The sequence below is a fragment of the Melanotaenia boesemani genome, chromosome 14, assembly GCF_017639745.1.
Source record: "Melanotaenia boesemani isolate fMelBoe1 chromosome 14, fMelBoe1.pri, whole genome shotgun sequence".
Lineage (NCBI taxonomy): Eukaryota > Metazoa > Chordata > Actinopteri > Atheriniformes > Melanotaeniidae > Melanotaenia > Melanotaenia boesemani.
In genome coordinates, this window is record NC_055695.1 from 31,720,894 (window position 1) to 31,738,772 (window position 17,879).

Consider the following 17,879-nt stretch of genomic DNA (forward strand, 5'->3'; position numbering starts at 1 on the left):
TACATCCAGGTTGAAGACCCACCTGTTCTCTGCTGCATTTCAAAAGTTTTTATTTGGAAGTCAAAATCTACATCTGGTTCTTTTAAGCTGGAATCATGTTTTAATATTGTCTTTAACTTTATTTCTTGCATTTTATCTATTTTACTTTAGCATATTCCTTCTGCTTTTCATTAATTAATTAATTTCATTAATTGCATTTCTTCTTTATTTTTTATTTGTATTTATTTTCATTTAATGCACTTGTCTGCACCCTGCTGTAATGATTTATGTAAAGCACTTGTACTTGTACATGAAATGTGCTGTACAAATAAATTTGCCTTTGCCGTTGATGAGTCTCCATTTCAGCTCCACATTCAGATGCTCGGCTCAGAATCTGCGGGAAACATCATGAAAACATGGATCCATCCTGCCTTGGATCAACGCTTCAGGCTGCTGCTGGTGTAATGGTGGTGGGAAATTTTCTTGACTCACTTAGTACCAGCATGGCCTGGTTTAACCAGCAAAGCCTACCTGAGTATTGTTGCTGACCATGTCCATCCCTTTATGACCACAGTGGAGCATCTTCTGATGCTACTTCCAGCAGGATAATGCACCATGTCACAAAGCTCAGATCATCTCCACCTGCTTTCTAGAACATGACGATGAGTTCACTGGACTCCAACGGCCTCCACAGTCACCAGATCTCAGTCCAGTAAAGCAGCTTTGGGATGTGGTGGAACAGGAGATTCTCATCATGGATGCAGCCGACAAACCTGCAGCAACTGTGTGATGCTGTCATGTTAATATGAAGGAAATATGGCCGTTCTGAAGGGAAAATGGCGGTCAACCTGGTTCTAGCAAGGTGCACCTGGTCAAGCGGACGGTGAGTGGTTGCATCAAGCTGAGAACAGGTTTTTTTCAGACCATTTTACAACAGACATGTTTGGGGGACTTCCCTCCGCTGCAAGTCTGACTGGTCCCAGCTGTTTAACACAACCAGACATCAGTCTCATAATTAAACTTACAGCTTATGTTTGCAGCTCCAAGCTGCCACCAACATTAAAAACAGCGCTGGTATCTCAGAAAACGTCATGTGTTTGTGTAAGCCTGCTCTCCGAAGAGTGAGCCCTGCGTCATGACTTGTTTTGGTTCAACTCTGAAGTTTCCTCACATAGAACAGAAACCACTGATGTCAGCACAAAGGGTCAAGTTGAACCAGCTTTGGTCCATGAGGCTGTTAGCGTTGCATAAACTTCCTCTAGCTTTTAAAGGTTCGAGTTTTAACTGTAAAGACAGCTGACATTTCTCTGCTGAGTGAACACAGAAGCCTTTTTGGAAAGCCAGAACACCTCATTCAGCAGGTTGAAAGTGAGAAGTGATCAGATATTTATCACAGTTAGCGAGATAAACAGTCTGAAGGGTCCAAACATTTATATTTCATACGCTGAAGCAAAAATATGTTCCAGTAACAACCCAAACCCTGAACGTTTCTCCTTCCTTCGCACTGAATGGACATTAACTGTACTGCGGTAGATTTATCTCAGAATAACTGTAGTTTTTCTGAAAGTTAAAAGATCCATTAAAGGGATCTAATTTATATAATTTATTGATGTTGTGAAGCAGAAAGCTGCTTTTGACAGCAGAGCCTTGCGGCTGTTATGTTTCTCCACACTCAGACGGCCACAACTGGCCGTCTTTGATTTGTAGATCGAGTTCAGCTCTTTGGGATGATGTCCAGAGCAGAACTGTGGCTCCTCAAAGGTTGTTTGTTTTGTTTGCCAACTTTTTTGGGGGGGGGAGGGGTTATTTGTGTTTACTTTTTCAGCTCCGTGGAAAATAAATCTACTGCACCAGCGCATCAGTGTGGGCAGAGCAAAGAGGAGTTGCTTAGGATCATTACTTATACCTCACACCATTCTTCAATATCTGCAACACTGATGTGTTTTCTGAGATGTGGCTCCATCTATACAGATTGTTTGGCCAACAATGAAACACGAGGCCAAATTAGAACGTAATAAATCCAACCAGTTTGTGTTAGAATGATCCTGGACAACTCTGACTCACTCCGAGTTAAAATTCCTGAGGTCGATACCAACAAAGAAATCTGAAAAGTTCTCACCAACACATCTGCTGAGCCCTACAAAGTTATCCTGATACGATCATTTCATGGAGAAGAGTCAACCATTCATCCTGTGATGGGACAGAACCTGAAATCAGCCATGATGGCGTCTCATCTTGCTGATTAAAATGATGTAACTGACAACAAATAAAAAGCAAAGAGAGTTGACTCATCCTGACCACAGCTCATGATATCAGCCCATCTAGGTTTAGGTCATAATTAGTCCAATATGAAGGCGGTTAACTCATGACCCCACCTCCCGCAGGCTCCTACCGCCCCTCGGATCACACTTAGCCCCTGAGACGATCTGATACAGCCAGTGGATGAATGAGGAACTTGATGAGCGCCGACCGAGAGGGCCTTTAGGTTTTGGCTGCGTTCCCAAACCCAACAAGAGGACCACCGCTCCCCCCGTCCCCCCTCCATCTTGTGGAAAAGGGAGGCCACAGCAAAGGGCTTAACTGAAAACAACTGGAGCTCAGTGCTGTATGACTCCTCTTTTTCCACATCTCCCTCTGCGTGGACCGGTCCAGAACAGCAGAACTGGGCCTCCGTGTTAGCACACGCCCCTTTACTGCAGTCAACCATATGCTCACATGAACGCACACCCAAAAACACACTCGTGTACAGATGTCAGCGTAAACCGACGCGCGCGTGCAGACGCGCACACGCCACAGTTAATGACGACCAGATGTGGGAAAGTGATGTGTAGTGTTGTGTGGTTTTGGTCTAACTCCAAGTCCTGTTCTGAGCCTCCTCTGGCTCCTCTGCCTTCAGACCAGCCCCCTCGTTACCGAGGCTTTCCCTTCACTCTGCATACGTCTGACAAGGTGAAAATGATGTTTTGCTCTCCTTTCACTAACCTGAAGGGTTTTCATCTGGACCGTTCAGGCCAACCACAAGCAGATTCTTCGTGCGCACCTTGGTGTTCATCATCATCGTCATGATGCTGGTCACAGGAACAGAATCGCAGGGGTCACTGGCTCTCAGGCACTGTGCAGGCAAACATGCAAACATATGAGATGATTAGAAACCAGGTCTGCTGGAGTTGGATGCTTCAGGTGATACTGCAAGACTCAGAGACTCAAAGAAAAGTGATGGCTTGTTACATTAAAATCATCAAACACGGGCAACACGTTTAATATCAGTCTTTGCGTTTTCACTTTTGATTTTCAGATGGGGTGAAGTTGCATTTGCATCCATCATTATCCCCCTTTTGACGAGGAACTCGAGATGCGTTCAGAAGATGTTAGCAGACACCAGCAAGCAGCAATGCTAACATGTAGCATAGCAATATGATGGAGAGAAACTCAGCTGAAAGATTCTACCAAACACTGGCATCCAAACCAAACACAGTTCAAACCCCAAGCACATAAAACATGTCCACTGTCCATTTCGAGCTTCTGCTAATTTCTCCACTTCAAGCAGGAGTCAACAACTCTGGGAGCTAGCAGCCAGAATCACGTGTCCCCCCCCCCCCCCCACGTGTTTCTGATGTTGTGATTGTATGAGTTTTGTTCTTTATGTACTGAGGAGTGTTTTTGTATCTCAATAATGGGCCCTTAGGCCCAGTGTGGAAATGCCTTTTTTATCCTCTCCAGCTACATCTTACTCCCTTAATGTTACCTTTCACCTATATCTAAGATAAGGAGCGCTGTAGAAACGGCTGCTCCGTCAGTCTGCCTGTTCTTGTTGTGTCATATGTTGTTTTGTCTAGTCTTGGATGGGTTGTACTGAAAACATGAATTTCCCTGCAAGGGATTAATAAAGTATTTCTGATTCTGATTTCTGATTACTTTGGCTGTTTTGTGGTAAATAGTTTTATTCCAGCTCTAAAAAGCTCTGCTAATGTGTCCTATGACTCTGCCAGACAGGAGGCAGAGAAAAAGTCCTCGTGGTAAAGAGGTGAAGTAACTCCATCCATATATTCTGCACTCACACACATTCATTCACTAACACACATGCTTATTGTGTGGTTACTGTGTTGTCATGCAGGTTTAAGTACCAGTAACTACTGTTATCATATACTTGCTGCTGGTGTCATTCGTATTTTCTGAATTTGTCTTCCTGTAGGTGCTCCCAATGATTCTCTGCTTTGTTGTTTTACAGAGGCTGTAAGATGTTTTCTGGTAAGTTTCTTTACAGATATATCTGGTTTTGCTATTTTGGTTTTGATTGTACAGCTGTTGTTTTCTATCGTTTGTATCTTTGTCTCCCTTTTGTCTTCTGTTCATGATGCTGGACAGGACAAGAGTAAAATAAATATAAATTTATACCACTTAGAGCAGACTGTATGACATACCGGTGGCAGGTCTTGGTTCCTCTGAGATCTCTTAGAGCACGGAGACATCTCACAGTGCAGGAACAGAATCGGACTGTTGAGCTTCGAGCTGAAAGTGAAGCTGAAACTCTTTTTATTCTCGTCCCTGTGAGAGACGAATTTGACGGAGTCATCTTTGGGACAAACTGTCTCAATGAGTCTGAGGGACTGTGAGTCTGAGAGCTCTTTGCGGGGGTCAGAGTCAGGAGAAATGAAGCATGATACGATGGTGAAGCCCACGTCTGGGTTTGATGTGGTTGATGTGACCTGGAGAGAATGAAAGGAAACAATAAGGTTTTAATATTTGGGATACAATAACTTCAGTTTACTTCAACGTATTAAAACAATTCCAACACCAAAACATGCAGATCATTCAGGGGACCTGTGCTCATGTTTAACTTTTTGGTATCATTCATATTAAAAAAAAGCATTTTTTTTAAACATGTAATGGACAGGAACTTCAAAACGTTTAGTCCTCTTCCATTCTACAAAAATCCATCTACAGACACAATTCAAACTTTAAAATGTTCATAAGACACTGGACTATAGATTTAATATTCATATATTTTATATCTTCAACAGTTTCTGAAAAATCTACATGCAAAAGTGGACTTCAGACTTCAGACAAGTCCAGCGTTTATAGTGGGTTGCTATGGAGATGAACTCTCAGAGACAGACTGGAGGGCTCAAAGGAGAAGAAAATATTTTAGCCGTCTTAGCAGTCGCCACAACGTTTAGAGTACAAAACATCAATACAGAATAATGGCACCTCTTTCTCACAATGTGACTTTCACAGCTGTCTGATCTAAATTTTCTCTCCCAGAAGCCTCTGAAACCAAGTAAAACCCACCAACGGCCCCACAGGATGCAATGTTAACTCGTAGCACGATGTCTTGGCAAACAGCAGAAAGTACCCTCTTTTTAAAGTCCAAAAAAACTAATGTCTCAGGCTGAAAATGTACTGAAATTCCCCTCATGTCTCCCTCCATAAACTCTGCTAGACACTGGTTTCAGTGCACTTCTTGCTAAAGTGGACATTTATTCCTACAAGGTCCAGTATGATGTAAAATACAGCATGGATCCATCTCTGCCTTTACAGAAAACTCCTACATGATCCAGAACGACAGGAATCTGAACGTAGAACAGCACCAAGTCCTGTGCGGTCAAAATGACCACCTGTGGCCGAAATAGGTAGAGATTATCAGAGTTTCTCTGTTCTTTACATACAGGATATGAAAATAGTTGTAATGAAAATCCATGGAGTTTTAGGAAAAGTCAGGGAGCAGCAAGGCTTCACTGACTTACTGAATATGCTCATTTTAAAATGATCAAAAAGAACTTCTTGTGTTAAATTCATCTGTTTACAAAATAAAGATTCAGCACAGAGGAACATCCACCACTAACGAGTAACGTAAAATCATGTCGTAAGGTCATGTCAGCTGCAGCTTTTCTGTGAGTCCAAAGCTTTGGCTGAGTATCTATCTGGAAGTCATTTAGTGAGGTGATGAGAGAGGGAGAGAGGCTGAAAATGCCGGGAAATCTAACTTCAGCAACTTCAGCTGAAATCCTTCAGCATGGAGGATTCAGCTGAATGTATTCACACCATTTTTCTTCTTTCAGTTTCTTTTTAGATGATGTGAGCATTTTTAAGTCTTTTATGTTTTTTATGTAAGTATCTGAGTTCAAAGAGAAAATCAGGTGTGGATATGTAAATATACTTAAATGGATGTGACTGTGTTAAATCAGTCTGGATATCGTCTCATATCCATCTCTGAATCCTGAATCAAATCCACATTGTATTGTGGCAGGAACTGCCAGCAAATACCGCCTCCATGGATCAATATGACATGGTGGTTAAACTTGTGATTTAAAGTAATATAAAGCAGTATGCTGAGACTTTCTTGTCCACCTCCACTGACTCTTAACCCGTTAAAGCCCGACCCATGAAAAAATGGTAAGAAAAGTCCAATTTTTTAAATATGAGGTCTTAATTTGGCCCTTTAACAAAATGTAACAAAAAAAATTTCTGGATTTCTACCATTTATTACCATGTGATATATTAAAAATATTATAATGTGGTTTTCGGCTTCTGGGTATCTATTAGGGGACAGAAGACAAGTATCAGATTGTTTATACCATAAAATGAAGCAAAATGTCTCAGAAACCGTATGTAACAAATATGTCACGTCGGGCTCTTATGGGTTAACATGTATGTGACAAATAAACTTGAACCTTGAACCTGACAGGTTGTTGTAAGACCTTTCTTACCAGAACACCAAGAAATCTCACTTCTTCTCCATAATCTAATAAAGCAAGCAGCAGTTCTGCCATAAAGAATGTTTCCACAAACAAATGTGAAGATTTGATGTATGAATATAAGAGGTGAAATCTGCTGGAAACTGAGTCTCAGAGGTGGCTTTGAGCAGTTTTATTCAGCACAAACAGCAGTTATCAGAATTTATGAAATTTGGATTTTTTAAACATAAACAATCAATATTTCACAACGTGAGAGGGGACATTTCCCCAAAGCTCTGAGGACTATTTGTTGTCTTTTAGCTCTATGTTTTGTTTTAACGGTTGAGTTCACTCTCATCTGCTACCGTTTTCCAGAGAAACAAACAATCAACTGTTTACTCACTAGTGAACTAAAAAACAAGGACAGAAGCATCTGGAAGCTCAGGAGCCACATGTTGTTGTGGATACCACACCAAAGCTATAAGAAAAGTAAGCAACACATCTTTACTTCCTTCTTTGCTAACACGTTAGCAGTCCAACATGTACACATTACGTATTTGGAAGAAAATAGTCTGAGCTTTGAAGAAATTCCCAGTTTGAGTATTAAAGCGCGCTGGCCTCAGGTCAGGTCTCAGCTCAGTGTGACTTCTGAGGAGAAGATTAAACCCCGACTCTGAGACAGAAAACTCTTTGTCCGCACTGTCAGCGAAGCATCTCCTGCTGATATCATCATCAATCATCGCTTCAAAGGAAGCTTGAACATGAACCTTCTCCAACATGACCACCATCATTCCTGCTGCAAAACAAATATTTGGAGCCAGACCGACCCGAAGAACGTGCTGAATGTAAAGAGTCAGTTTAGCAGTTTTGCCTCAACAACTGAAATTCAGCAACTTTGACTCCCACATTGTGACAACAGGAGCCCCACAAAGAGGAATAAATCTAGAAAAAAGTAAGGAAATACATGAAAAAATATATAGACAAATGCATTAAAAACAAACAAAAACATATGAATGAGGAAAAAAAGCTAATATGAATATTTTTATGTTTTTTTTTATTAATTCCTTTTCTCTATTCATTTCCTATTATATTTCCTATTTCTTTTATCTGTTTATGTCCTTGCATCCAAGCTGTCAATCATCCCCTTTGGGGCGGAGTTTCTTTCCACTAATAAGTCGAACATGGCACAAATGATCAGAGCCAATGGGATTCAGCATGATTAGACTGTCTTCTCTATAATAGACTAACCCTTTATTTATTCAACTCGAATCTTCAATTATTATCTGTTTACAAAATTATCTAAGGTTAAAAGTAAAGTGTCATTTACATTAGACCCTAACCCCTCATTTAAGATTTGACTGAATGTAAGATAGCACTCTTAACTTCTGGTTATAACACTGCTCAGCTGACTGCATGCAGTCACAAACGTCATTCTGATCTGTGCACCCTGCTGATGTTGACTGCAGTGAAGTGATAAAACCAGCTCCCTTCCACTTCCCAGCATCCAGCTGGTGATGCTAAAGATGGAATAGCTGCGGAACATGATAACAAGGAGAACCCTGTGTTACTAGAACGGAGCCAGAGTATTAATCAAGACAGGACACAATAACAATAACACAGATTAAAAACTGAATGTATTTGACTTACAGATGTCCTTTGCTTTTTGACTTGTGGACATCTGCCACGTCTGAACAGTCTGCAGCCTAAACACCGTACTCATTCATCTCTTCGTGACTTTTAATCACTAAGCAGTTAAACCGATGGACCTCTCTCCGGCACACACAAGTTCTATTATTAACAAATGTAAACTGATTGCGCTATCAAAACTATTTTTTATAAACAGGATATTTTGATGAGTTTGATATATGTGTGATCCAGCCGGTTTTCTTCCAGCGTGTAAACAACCAACAGGTGAGAGGCAAGGTACACCCGGGACAGTAGCCAGTCCATCACAAACATTAAAATGACAGTAAAATTATAAAAACAATTACATAAATAATAGAAATGAATAGAATAGAAATACTTTATTAATCCTTTTGGAGAGTCCTCAGGGAAATTTGGGATTAAATTAAAATAAATAAATAATGTAATCATATAAAAATAACAAGCATAAAGTTAGAAAAGGGAAGGCGTCGTTTCAACCAGCTCTCATCATGGCTGCCTCTGAAAACTTCCTGGTCCTTTCACCCATAAAAAATGAGGATCATTGTGTTTATACCTCCACAATTATGTGATCGTTTTGTGAGACGATGACGAAGGCCTGAAGTGATGGATCTCCGGTTGGCATCGTGTTGTACACCTCCATGTTAAAAGTCATGTTGTTGACAGACTGGCCGCCTGGTCCAGGAGGAGTCGTGACAGAAGTTTCTGGGATCCCATGGTCCTTCCAGTATGTGCAGTTAAACTAAAACAAGAAGAAGAAAAAACAGTAAGACACTAGATTTCACTGCTAAACCAGCTCCCATCACTCTGAGCTCGATAAGATGGACAAGCAAACGAGCTAGTGTGGCAACAGTCAGTAAGTGGGGACAGAGTAACCGGAGAAACGTCACGGTTAAGATGATTTAACGGACTGAATCAGTCTCTACCAGCAGCAAGTTGTTCTGGGAAATGAAGTCTGGTAGAAAGAACCAGAGCGATGAGACCGACTTACGTTGATGGTTGACAGGCGCCGTCTTTGCTCTGAAAACATTCCCGACTCGGGTGGATCCTTCAGGGACAGCAAGTCATCTGATTCCATATCCTCAAAGTCCAGCGGCCCACCGCTCCCATCCTTACCCTCAGCATGGCTTATCAAGACCTGCAGCCCACAGACAAGATTTCTACTCACAAAACCTGAAGCTTGTAAGTTAATAGATGAGAAGAAAACTTGTTTTTTAATGTTGTTTAATTCTGGCAGAGACCTGAATTTCTAAGAGGGGTCTTGCTTAACATGAGGGAATATTCTGTGTGTTTAACATAAAAAATGCATCTAATTTCTCAGAAGAGCAGAAGCATGTTGGGCCCTGAGATAAGCCTGCTTCTTCAAGAAAATCTGATTTAATGATGAGAGTTCATCTCAATGGCACTAACAGGGTTGTTCTGAAGTCTGCACCAAATGTTAGCTGACCTGTGACCAGAGACAGAGCAAAATTAAATCAACACATTACAGCACAGCAGGGACAACAGCCAAAACTGATTATGTGTGATATGTGGTGGTGGGGCGGGCTACAGACATGAGCCTCTTTGAGCAGAAGTCAGAGCATTCAGCCACTAACACAAAAGACGACCTTGGACTTGGATCCAAATTTTTAATCTGCATTAGTCCCCAAAAAAATTGTTGTCCCAAAGTTTTCCTCACAAAAGATTTCAAAAGGCCAGAGAGGAAGTGATTCATCCTCGCTTGTCAGAACAAATACGCTAAACAAATGCATTCCACGATAATGAAGATAAGTGGGAATGTCGGATGTGAATCCCAAAAAGACAAGTGTTATATAAAGTCTTCTTCTAAAATATTCTTTTTATTGCTCTCTTACTTGCGACTCGAATCGCTGTTTAGCGTGAGGTGAAAGACGGACAGAGGCTGCGGGGACAGACTGTTGCTGATGGTGGATGGCGGCCATTCCCCATCCGAGCTAGCGGGTGGTGGCTTTCAGGTTCGCTCCCCTCTGACCAGATGGATGCCAGCTAACTGTTCGCACCTGCTTGCTCAGCCTCAGGAGGGCCTGCCAGCCGTTTGGAGGGCTAAGTGTGTGAAAGTGGGGAATTGGCCTAAATGGCAGTGGCTGCTGTTACCTGCTTGCTAGCTTGGCCCTGTCCTGACAGCTAACAGCCAGTGCCTGCTTATTTAGGCTGGTTGCTGATGCTAGCTAGCATCTCTGATCAGCCGCACAGTCTCACCCTTTGATGATCAGGACCTGTTTCCAGAGGAGACTCCTAAAACAGTTGCAATGGATATAATGACACGTTCTAGCTGGAATGCAACACCTTGACAATTTCACAATACCAGTAAATCCATGAACTATGATGTGATGATGGTTGATGGATAAAAATAAATTGCTAGTTGTGAATCATGTTTAAGTCACCATACATTGTTTAAACACTGCAAACAGGCCACAAAACATAGAAAAGATGACATGAACGCTGACGTAAACTCTTCAAAATAAAACCCAGTGTCAAATAAATACTCACAGCATTGATATAAAGAGCCATTGATCTATCTTGCATGTGAAAAACGTTGGTTAGACAACCAGTCAGAGAAGTTTCCAGCGTGTAGTGGGTGGCATTGACTGTTGCTTTGCATTGTGGGTCCTGCAGCGTCAGGTTGGCATGAGCAAAGCCACTGGCCTGAGAAAACATCAAAACATAGCAGCACTGGATGAAGATCAAAAACCTTTCCTTTATGAACTCATTTTCAGAACTGTAAAAAAGGAAAGAGAGGAAAAAACGTTGTGTGAAACTCTGAGTTCTCAGGAATAAACAAATCCCACAAGGTGGTCCAGCTCCAGCTCCTAATTACAGACCATGCCAGTTTCCACTTAGTGATGTGGGCCGACCGAGCGGTCCCCATGTTCAGACACCAAATGTTTGGAGCGCTCCTGCTGGCTTGGGCAATATAATGACTGTCTTTGTTTTGTTTTTCCTTGTTTGGACTCAGGGAAAAACATTACCGAGCATTAAATGAGAGAGAAGAAATGAATAATTAAAAAGTACTTTGGAGGTTTTTGTGTAAACTGTTTTAAGACAACATTTAATTTACAATATTGCACATGAAAACTATTTGTTATCTGGTTTTATGACAGAAAGGTAAATATTTCAAAAACCACTGTTTGTAGCTCACCTGCAGGCTCTCTTTGTCGATGCTGACCACCATCCTCTTGTCCTCGCACTGCACGCTGAGCCCAGCGCTCAGTACACCCCTCTGCTCCTCAAACTCCTCGTCCTCCCAGAGCTGGTCGTCGGGGCCAGAGGGAAGACCGTCAGGGAAGGATGGAGGGAATGGAAAAGTAGGACCAGACTGTCGCAACGCAGGTCCGGCTCTGGGCTGAGGATTGGAATTACGCAAGATGGACAGCTCTGGAGGAAGTTTGCTCTCTAGGGAATCTACCACATCTGGAAGTGAAGCACAGAGCGTCATGAGGCAGGTTTTACAGGAAGGAAGCTGCTCGGATGATGAAATGTTTTCTCGTTAGGTTACCTGGCTCTCTCAGTCGGATGCTGAAGAAGTTAGCCATAGCAGTGTTTGTGTAAGACGTGACTGGACCGTAGCCGCGCTCCTGCGCCCAGCTGATCAGCGCCTGTGGTCCTGATGGTAGGTGCTGTTTGGGGGATTTTGACACCGACATCTGTGAGTTAACACTCACGGTATCAGAGGCCTGTGAAAAAAACATTGACCATTTAAACCTCAGACCATTTGTTGCTTTGTGGTCTGCAAAACTACATGTAGAAGCCCAACTCTTTTAATCCCAGTCACCATGCAGACATTATGTTTTCGGGACAGCTTCAGTTTTCAGATTGCGAGGCTAAAATGATGTAAAATGAATGAATGAACAGAATTTATTACTAACAGAACTTTGTAGAAATAACACACAGATCAACAGTGACCAAGCCTTTTCTCATCTCATCGTTCTCTCAAGTCTTGGCTTTCAGGAGAAAAATATTGTTATTGAAACAAACACACAACAGAAACTATTTCAGTGTTTCCACTTTTTCCTCATTTCCAGTTATTCCTGCTACTATTTACCTGCTATCCTCACTAAACCAACTCCAGCTCAGCTGGAGTTGGAACTTTCCGCTTGTTGATCTTTGGCTGCTCCTGATTGGACATTACTGTCAATCTAAGCTCTCTGATTGGTGGAAAGTCTGACAGGAAGTGGCTTCATCATCATGTCCAGGTCTAAATAGAGGTCTCTTAGCAACATAGTAGTGATGGTGATGTTTTTATGGTGAAACGTGATAAATAATGCTGTTATCATGGATCATTGTGGATTTACCAGATAGAGTCTCTGAATAAAACTACATTTAGTGGCTGGATTGTAAACCTCCAGGACGGGATATAAATGCCTGGAAAATTTCTGTAGATCACCCTAAATGGTAGCTATCCATCACAGTTTACCCCACAGAGCTACAGAGCGAAATTAGTGCTCGGGGGCACAGGAGATTTTATTGTGTTAAAAGTTAAGTTAGTTCTTTTGAGACAAATAAACACAAAAGACATGACTTCTGCTCAACTGCAATCTTCAAGCACAGTCCTGTTCTTATTCTGTGTCAACGGTGAATCATGCGAATGAGTGTGAGGTAATGGGCGTGTCGCAGCTCGATCAATGCTGAGAAACCAACATAACATTCGTGTCCTGCCCTGCTGCTCCCTCTGAGAGCGAGGACTCTTTCTCACAGCTATTTCCCACACAGGCCCATCTCTTGAGCAATACTGAAATAAGTTCTTATAAAGACATCACACAGCATCACTTGCATTGCTGCCTATCTCCCAAACGCTGATTGCACAACCACAGCATCCTGTGTACTCCTGCGGCCAAGTGAAAGTCAGTAAAAATGAAAGCCCTCTGGGGTTTAACAAAGAATGGCACCATCCAGCTGTTTGCCCAACAATCAACACACATCCAAAAGAAGAAGTTGCATCCATTAATAAAAGCCAGTGTGACTCATTGGTGACCATTTCCAGACACACTGATGGTGTATTTTCTGCATGCTTGCAGCTAAATTCAGCTGCTCTGGTTGTTTCTTATCGATGTCTGGAGTTTATGACGAAGCTTTCAGCTTCGTGAGACAGAGCTACACACAAGTTACATGTTGACAAGTTAACACACACGCAGAGACAACTGTGAACGTTCCGGCTTCACACCACATTCACCACTGGTGTGTCAGGATTTCAACATTTGCATGTAACAGGCTGTGGGTGTTTGTCAGCTTCTGTGCTGCAGTTCGACCCTGAAGCATGTCTCCTTTTATATTTGGACTTGACTAAGACTAATTGGCGGGAGGGAGGGTGTTGGATGAAGGTTAGTAGAAGATATCTCAATGTTATAGTTAATTTTTTTTTCACAGTAAATCTAACGTGAAGACAAAACCTTTCAAATCCATAAGTAGGATTTTAGGTTGAAAGAATAAAAGAAAAAGATCTGAACTCATACTAAAATTAACTTCCTGCACCAAGTTTCACAAGTTTAGGTGGGTTTTTGTCATTGTCATGCTGAAAGAAAAAGAAACAACAGTTCAATAAAAAAGGAAGCCTAAGTTCTTCTGGGTGGAGGTTGTCATGCAGAGCCACGTGCAGGAGGGAGGTGACTGGTCGTGTATCTGGTTGTTAGTGGAAGGAAGATGTCGCCGCTGACCACTGCAGCTGTAAACATTTCTACTTTGGCCACAGATGGAGCACCACGAACTCCTGCGTTAATTTTACAGCCGTTCATTTATCAGTTGGGCAAACATTTTGGTCTCAGAGTCAAACGAAAGACTCACCAACATTTCCATCCTTGTGCTTTCCCTAATAAATTATTAAAAAAAAAAAAAACATTTTAACTGACAAATATGTGATCATCAGGGTCACTGCAGACCTGCCTCCAGGTCCTGCAATGTCTGCGTTCTAATAATCCAGATAATTAATCTAAATTCAAATCCACTAACTCCTGTTTTACTGAGATTTAAATCATTTTTGGGGGTGGATGATGGTATGATTATGTTAATATTTAAAGGAACAGTGAAAGTTTTTGTGACATCTCTGAACACACAACACGGCCAACCTTGAAGCAGCAGAAGACACACCGGGTGCCTCCTGCCAGCTAAGAACAGGAAACTGAGGCTACAATTCACACACACTCACCAACACTTGACAATAGAAGATGGAGAAACGTTGCTGGTCTGATGAGTCTCCATTTCAGCTCCACATTCAGATGCTCGGCTCAGAATTTGGTGGAAACATCAAGAAAACATGGACCCATCCTGCCTTGGATCAACGCTACAGGCTAATGTGGAGCATCTTCTGATGCTACTTCCAGCAGGATAATGCACCATGTCACAAAGCTCAGATCATCTCCACCTGCTTTCTAGAACATGACGATGAGTTCACTGGACTCCAACGGCCTCCACAGCCACCAGATCTCAGTCCAGTAGAGCAGCTTTGGGATGTGGTGGAACGGGAGATTCTCATCATGGATGCAGCCGACAAACCTGCAGCAACTGTGTGATGCTGTCATGTTAATATGCAGAAAACCTCTGAGGAATATTTCCAACTTCTTGTTCAAACTATGACACCAAGAATGAAGTCAATTCTAAAGGAAAAGGCGTTCAACTTTATTTCAGTTCTCCTAACACATTCCTTTAAGTGTTACCCACTGAAACCTTCTGTTTCATGGGGTTTGACCTGGAATCACTCTGAGAACCTGACCGACTTCATGTACAGCAGCAGTCAGACAGCTGTATAAACACGTCTGAGAAGTGCAGCATCACGGCTGCAGAAGACGGGATCAGAACTTCACACAGAACTAGGAAAGCCTAGAGGTCCATGGAAGTCAGCAGCAAACAATCCATCACACCGTAAATACTAAAACTCTCTGTATGGACGAGCCTCCATCAGTGTAACTGCACTCAATGTTTTACAACCCTGGAGCAAACATGGTGGCTGGACGACTGCCAGTTTCACCAGGACATGATTTCCAGTTCAACTTCTCTTCAGAGTTTAGGTGTCATATTCTTCATATTCTTAAAAGGTCCTGAAAGGCTTGAGTAGCACTAATGAAGATCTAATTTCCAAACGACATACTTCTGGTCGCGCTGACATGTAAAAACCGGATCTCTAAGCGAAGTGTACGCTGATATATTGTTGTAATTAGCCAGTGTTTGTCTTGGTGTGTGGTGAGGTGGTCCCTGCAGCTTGCAACTGAAGGAAGAGCTTGACTCCAGCACTGTTCATAATTCACATTGTAGCAGCTCTGACTTCACACTGAAGTGCAGCTGAACTTCTGCAGCAGTGTTGGTTCTGATCCCCCCACTACACTGGCACCCTGGCTCTGTGACCATGACGCAACCCCTGGAGTTGAATTATCCCCACTCCGCCATCAAATGTGGACGAGGTGTAAAATCTCCTGCGAAGTCTTACCACAACATCCAGCTTCCCCATCACATTGTGGGCTTTAATGACCCAGTTAACCGACTTCACACATTTAAGCAGCAAGACGACGTCACGCTGCACCAGATCGTCGTCCTTCAGAGGTCGAAGATCCACGATGACGTCCACCTGGAAAGCACTGCAGAGAAGGGAGAAAAAGCAATGTGGTGTTATCAGACCTTCTGTGTCTGGCCAACTCATTAAAACTGGAACACTTGCCCAGAAAAATAAGCGTCCATATGCACAACAGACGAGATAGCACCAACGCCACATACAACACAGCTACTAAAGCACTTCCAGGTTTGCAGAACGACGATGGTTGTCGAAATATCTTCCTCTAAAGAACTGTGAACCCCTCACACTCCCGCAGAGCGGTCAAAGCATCCTGTCCTCACAAATCAACTCTTGTAACACGTATTCTTGCTTTCGGCTGCTTACCTGCTGGAGTTTGGGGCCTGCAGCTCAATGATGTGGACTTCTCGGCCTCTCCCGGGCACAGACAGGACACAACCTTTAGATGTCTGCAGCTCGTCGTAGCTGCCCAGGTAGTTCAAAGACAGGAACTTGGTGTCAATCTTGCAGGTTTCAGAAAAGACAGGATCTGAAAGAGGAGGGATGTTGGAGTTACTGGCTGGTGGATCTGTGAGGTAATTCTGGTCCAAAAAAGGAAGAATACAGCTCACTGTTACTTTTCCACCGCTGAGAGGTCAGAAAAGAGGTCTTTTGCTTCGAAAAGGAACTAAATGTCCTTCTCACTGAGACTTCAGCAGGGTTTGCATGGATGTGCAACCCAGTAACTGGAACTCTAAATGTCCCAAACCAAAGCCAGGAGTCTGGTCTTGGGATGTGGTTCAGTTTGTTCTGGTTGGCATAACCCATGTTCCTATCCACAGGGATGTTTTTTCCTTTCATTCAAACTTAGAAAATTAAGCAAGGATTCAATAATAGACAGAGACATTTTTAATCCTCCTCAAACTCATGTAAAATTTACGTGAAAAATGAAGTTTCTTTTCAACACAAGGACAAAACACAAGACAGATGCTTCCTCATTTGGCAAACAGAAATTCGCAGAAAGTGTAAACCAAAGGGTGGCAGACCTCTACACACTGCCATTTTCAGAGGGACCTTGAAAAGACGAGAGTTCGAATCCTGCTGTACGGAGAGAAAACAGACTTAACATCATTGTGCATGTTTAATACATGAATCATAAACTGTTTTTACTTCGTATCGGGTACTTCCACATACACAAATATCTAGAAACTACGGGCAAAAAAATGAATTTACACACACACACACACATTACAAAAATGCAGACAGACAGAAAATCCAGACGAGCCAGCTTGATATTAGTACTTAAACGCATCATAGATGCATTTAACGGTGAGGCTCTTGGAAGTGTTGAGTCTGTAAAACCTTTGCAAACTGATCTGTGCATCAGTGCAGCTTTGTCTGTGCGTATCAGCTGATTCATGCACATGTATTTAAGCATTTATATTCATGGCAGCCTTTTTGATCACAAAACCATTACACTTCTGAGTCTGAAGGTAAAAAATGTGTTTGTGCACTGTTTTTTGTAATTTGTGTTTGTAATTTCTAGATATTTGTGTGTGCATTTGAATACACATTTGCAAGAAGTTAAAAGAGTCTAAAGACCATGTACTACACATGCACAATGATCCCGAGTCTATGTTCTCTCCATACATAGGAGTGGAAATCTACAGCTCTTTTTTGGAAGTAAACATCACGGCAGTCTGAGTTCTATCCAAACCACAGCCCCTAATGGCACGAGCTGAGCTGGAAGGCCGAACGCTCTGCTCCCCACAGACTCACAACATGGGGAAAAGACTTCCTCATCACCAGCAGTGATGGAGCCACGGTCCTCTGCAGACAGACGTTTCTTTATTTGCACGTAGTAAAAGATTCTCAATGAAAACAAGATTTCCTGCTGGGAAGTCGCTGTCTGTTCTCTGCTTCAGGCACAGCCTTTCCCAAGAATCCTACACAGGATTTTTTTTCCTTTTACTCCTTTTTCTCCCTCTATAGTCTGCATCCCCCATCAAGAACACATTACATCACTTTCTATTGCTTCATTTCATTGTTTACAGCGGGAAAACGATGCTTTA

The 17,879-nt window shown here is 42.4% G+C and overlaps 1 protein-coding gene across 2 annotated transcripts in view; it reads right to left on the reverse strand.

Moving 5' to 3' along the window:
- The window catches only part of tgfbr3 (transforming growth factor, beta receptor III), an 89,570-nt gene that overhangs the window by 11,379 nt on the left and 60,312 nt on the right, over nucleotides 1-17,879 (reverse strand). For both annotated transcript variants that reach the window (XM_042005599.1, XM_042005598.1), the window contains exons 6-14: nucleotides 16,195-16,357; nucleotides 15,748-15,895; nucleotides 11,830-12,007; nucleotides 11,473-11,744; nucleotides 10,824-10,979; nucleotides 9,307-9,453; nucleotides 8,872-9,057; nucleotides 4,401-4,685; nucleotides 2,962-3,091 (exon numbers count right to left, since the gene is read on the reverse strand). In XM_042005599.1, coding sequence (XP_041861533.1) covers nucleotides 2,962-3,091; nucleotides 4,401-4,685; nucleotides 8,872-9,057; nucleotides 9,307-9,453; nucleotides 10,824-10,979; nucleotides 11,473-11,744; nucleotides 11,830-12,007; nucleotides 15,748-15,895; nucleotides 16,195-16,357 — 1,665 coding nt within the window. The remainder of the gene's footprint in view (nucleotides 1-2,961; nucleotides 3,092-4,400; nucleotides 4,686-8,871; nucleotides 9,058-9,306; nucleotides 9,454-10,823; nucleotides 10,980-11,472; nucleotides 11,745-11,829; nucleotides 12,008-15,747; nucleotides 15,896-16,194; nucleotides 16,358-17,879) is intronic.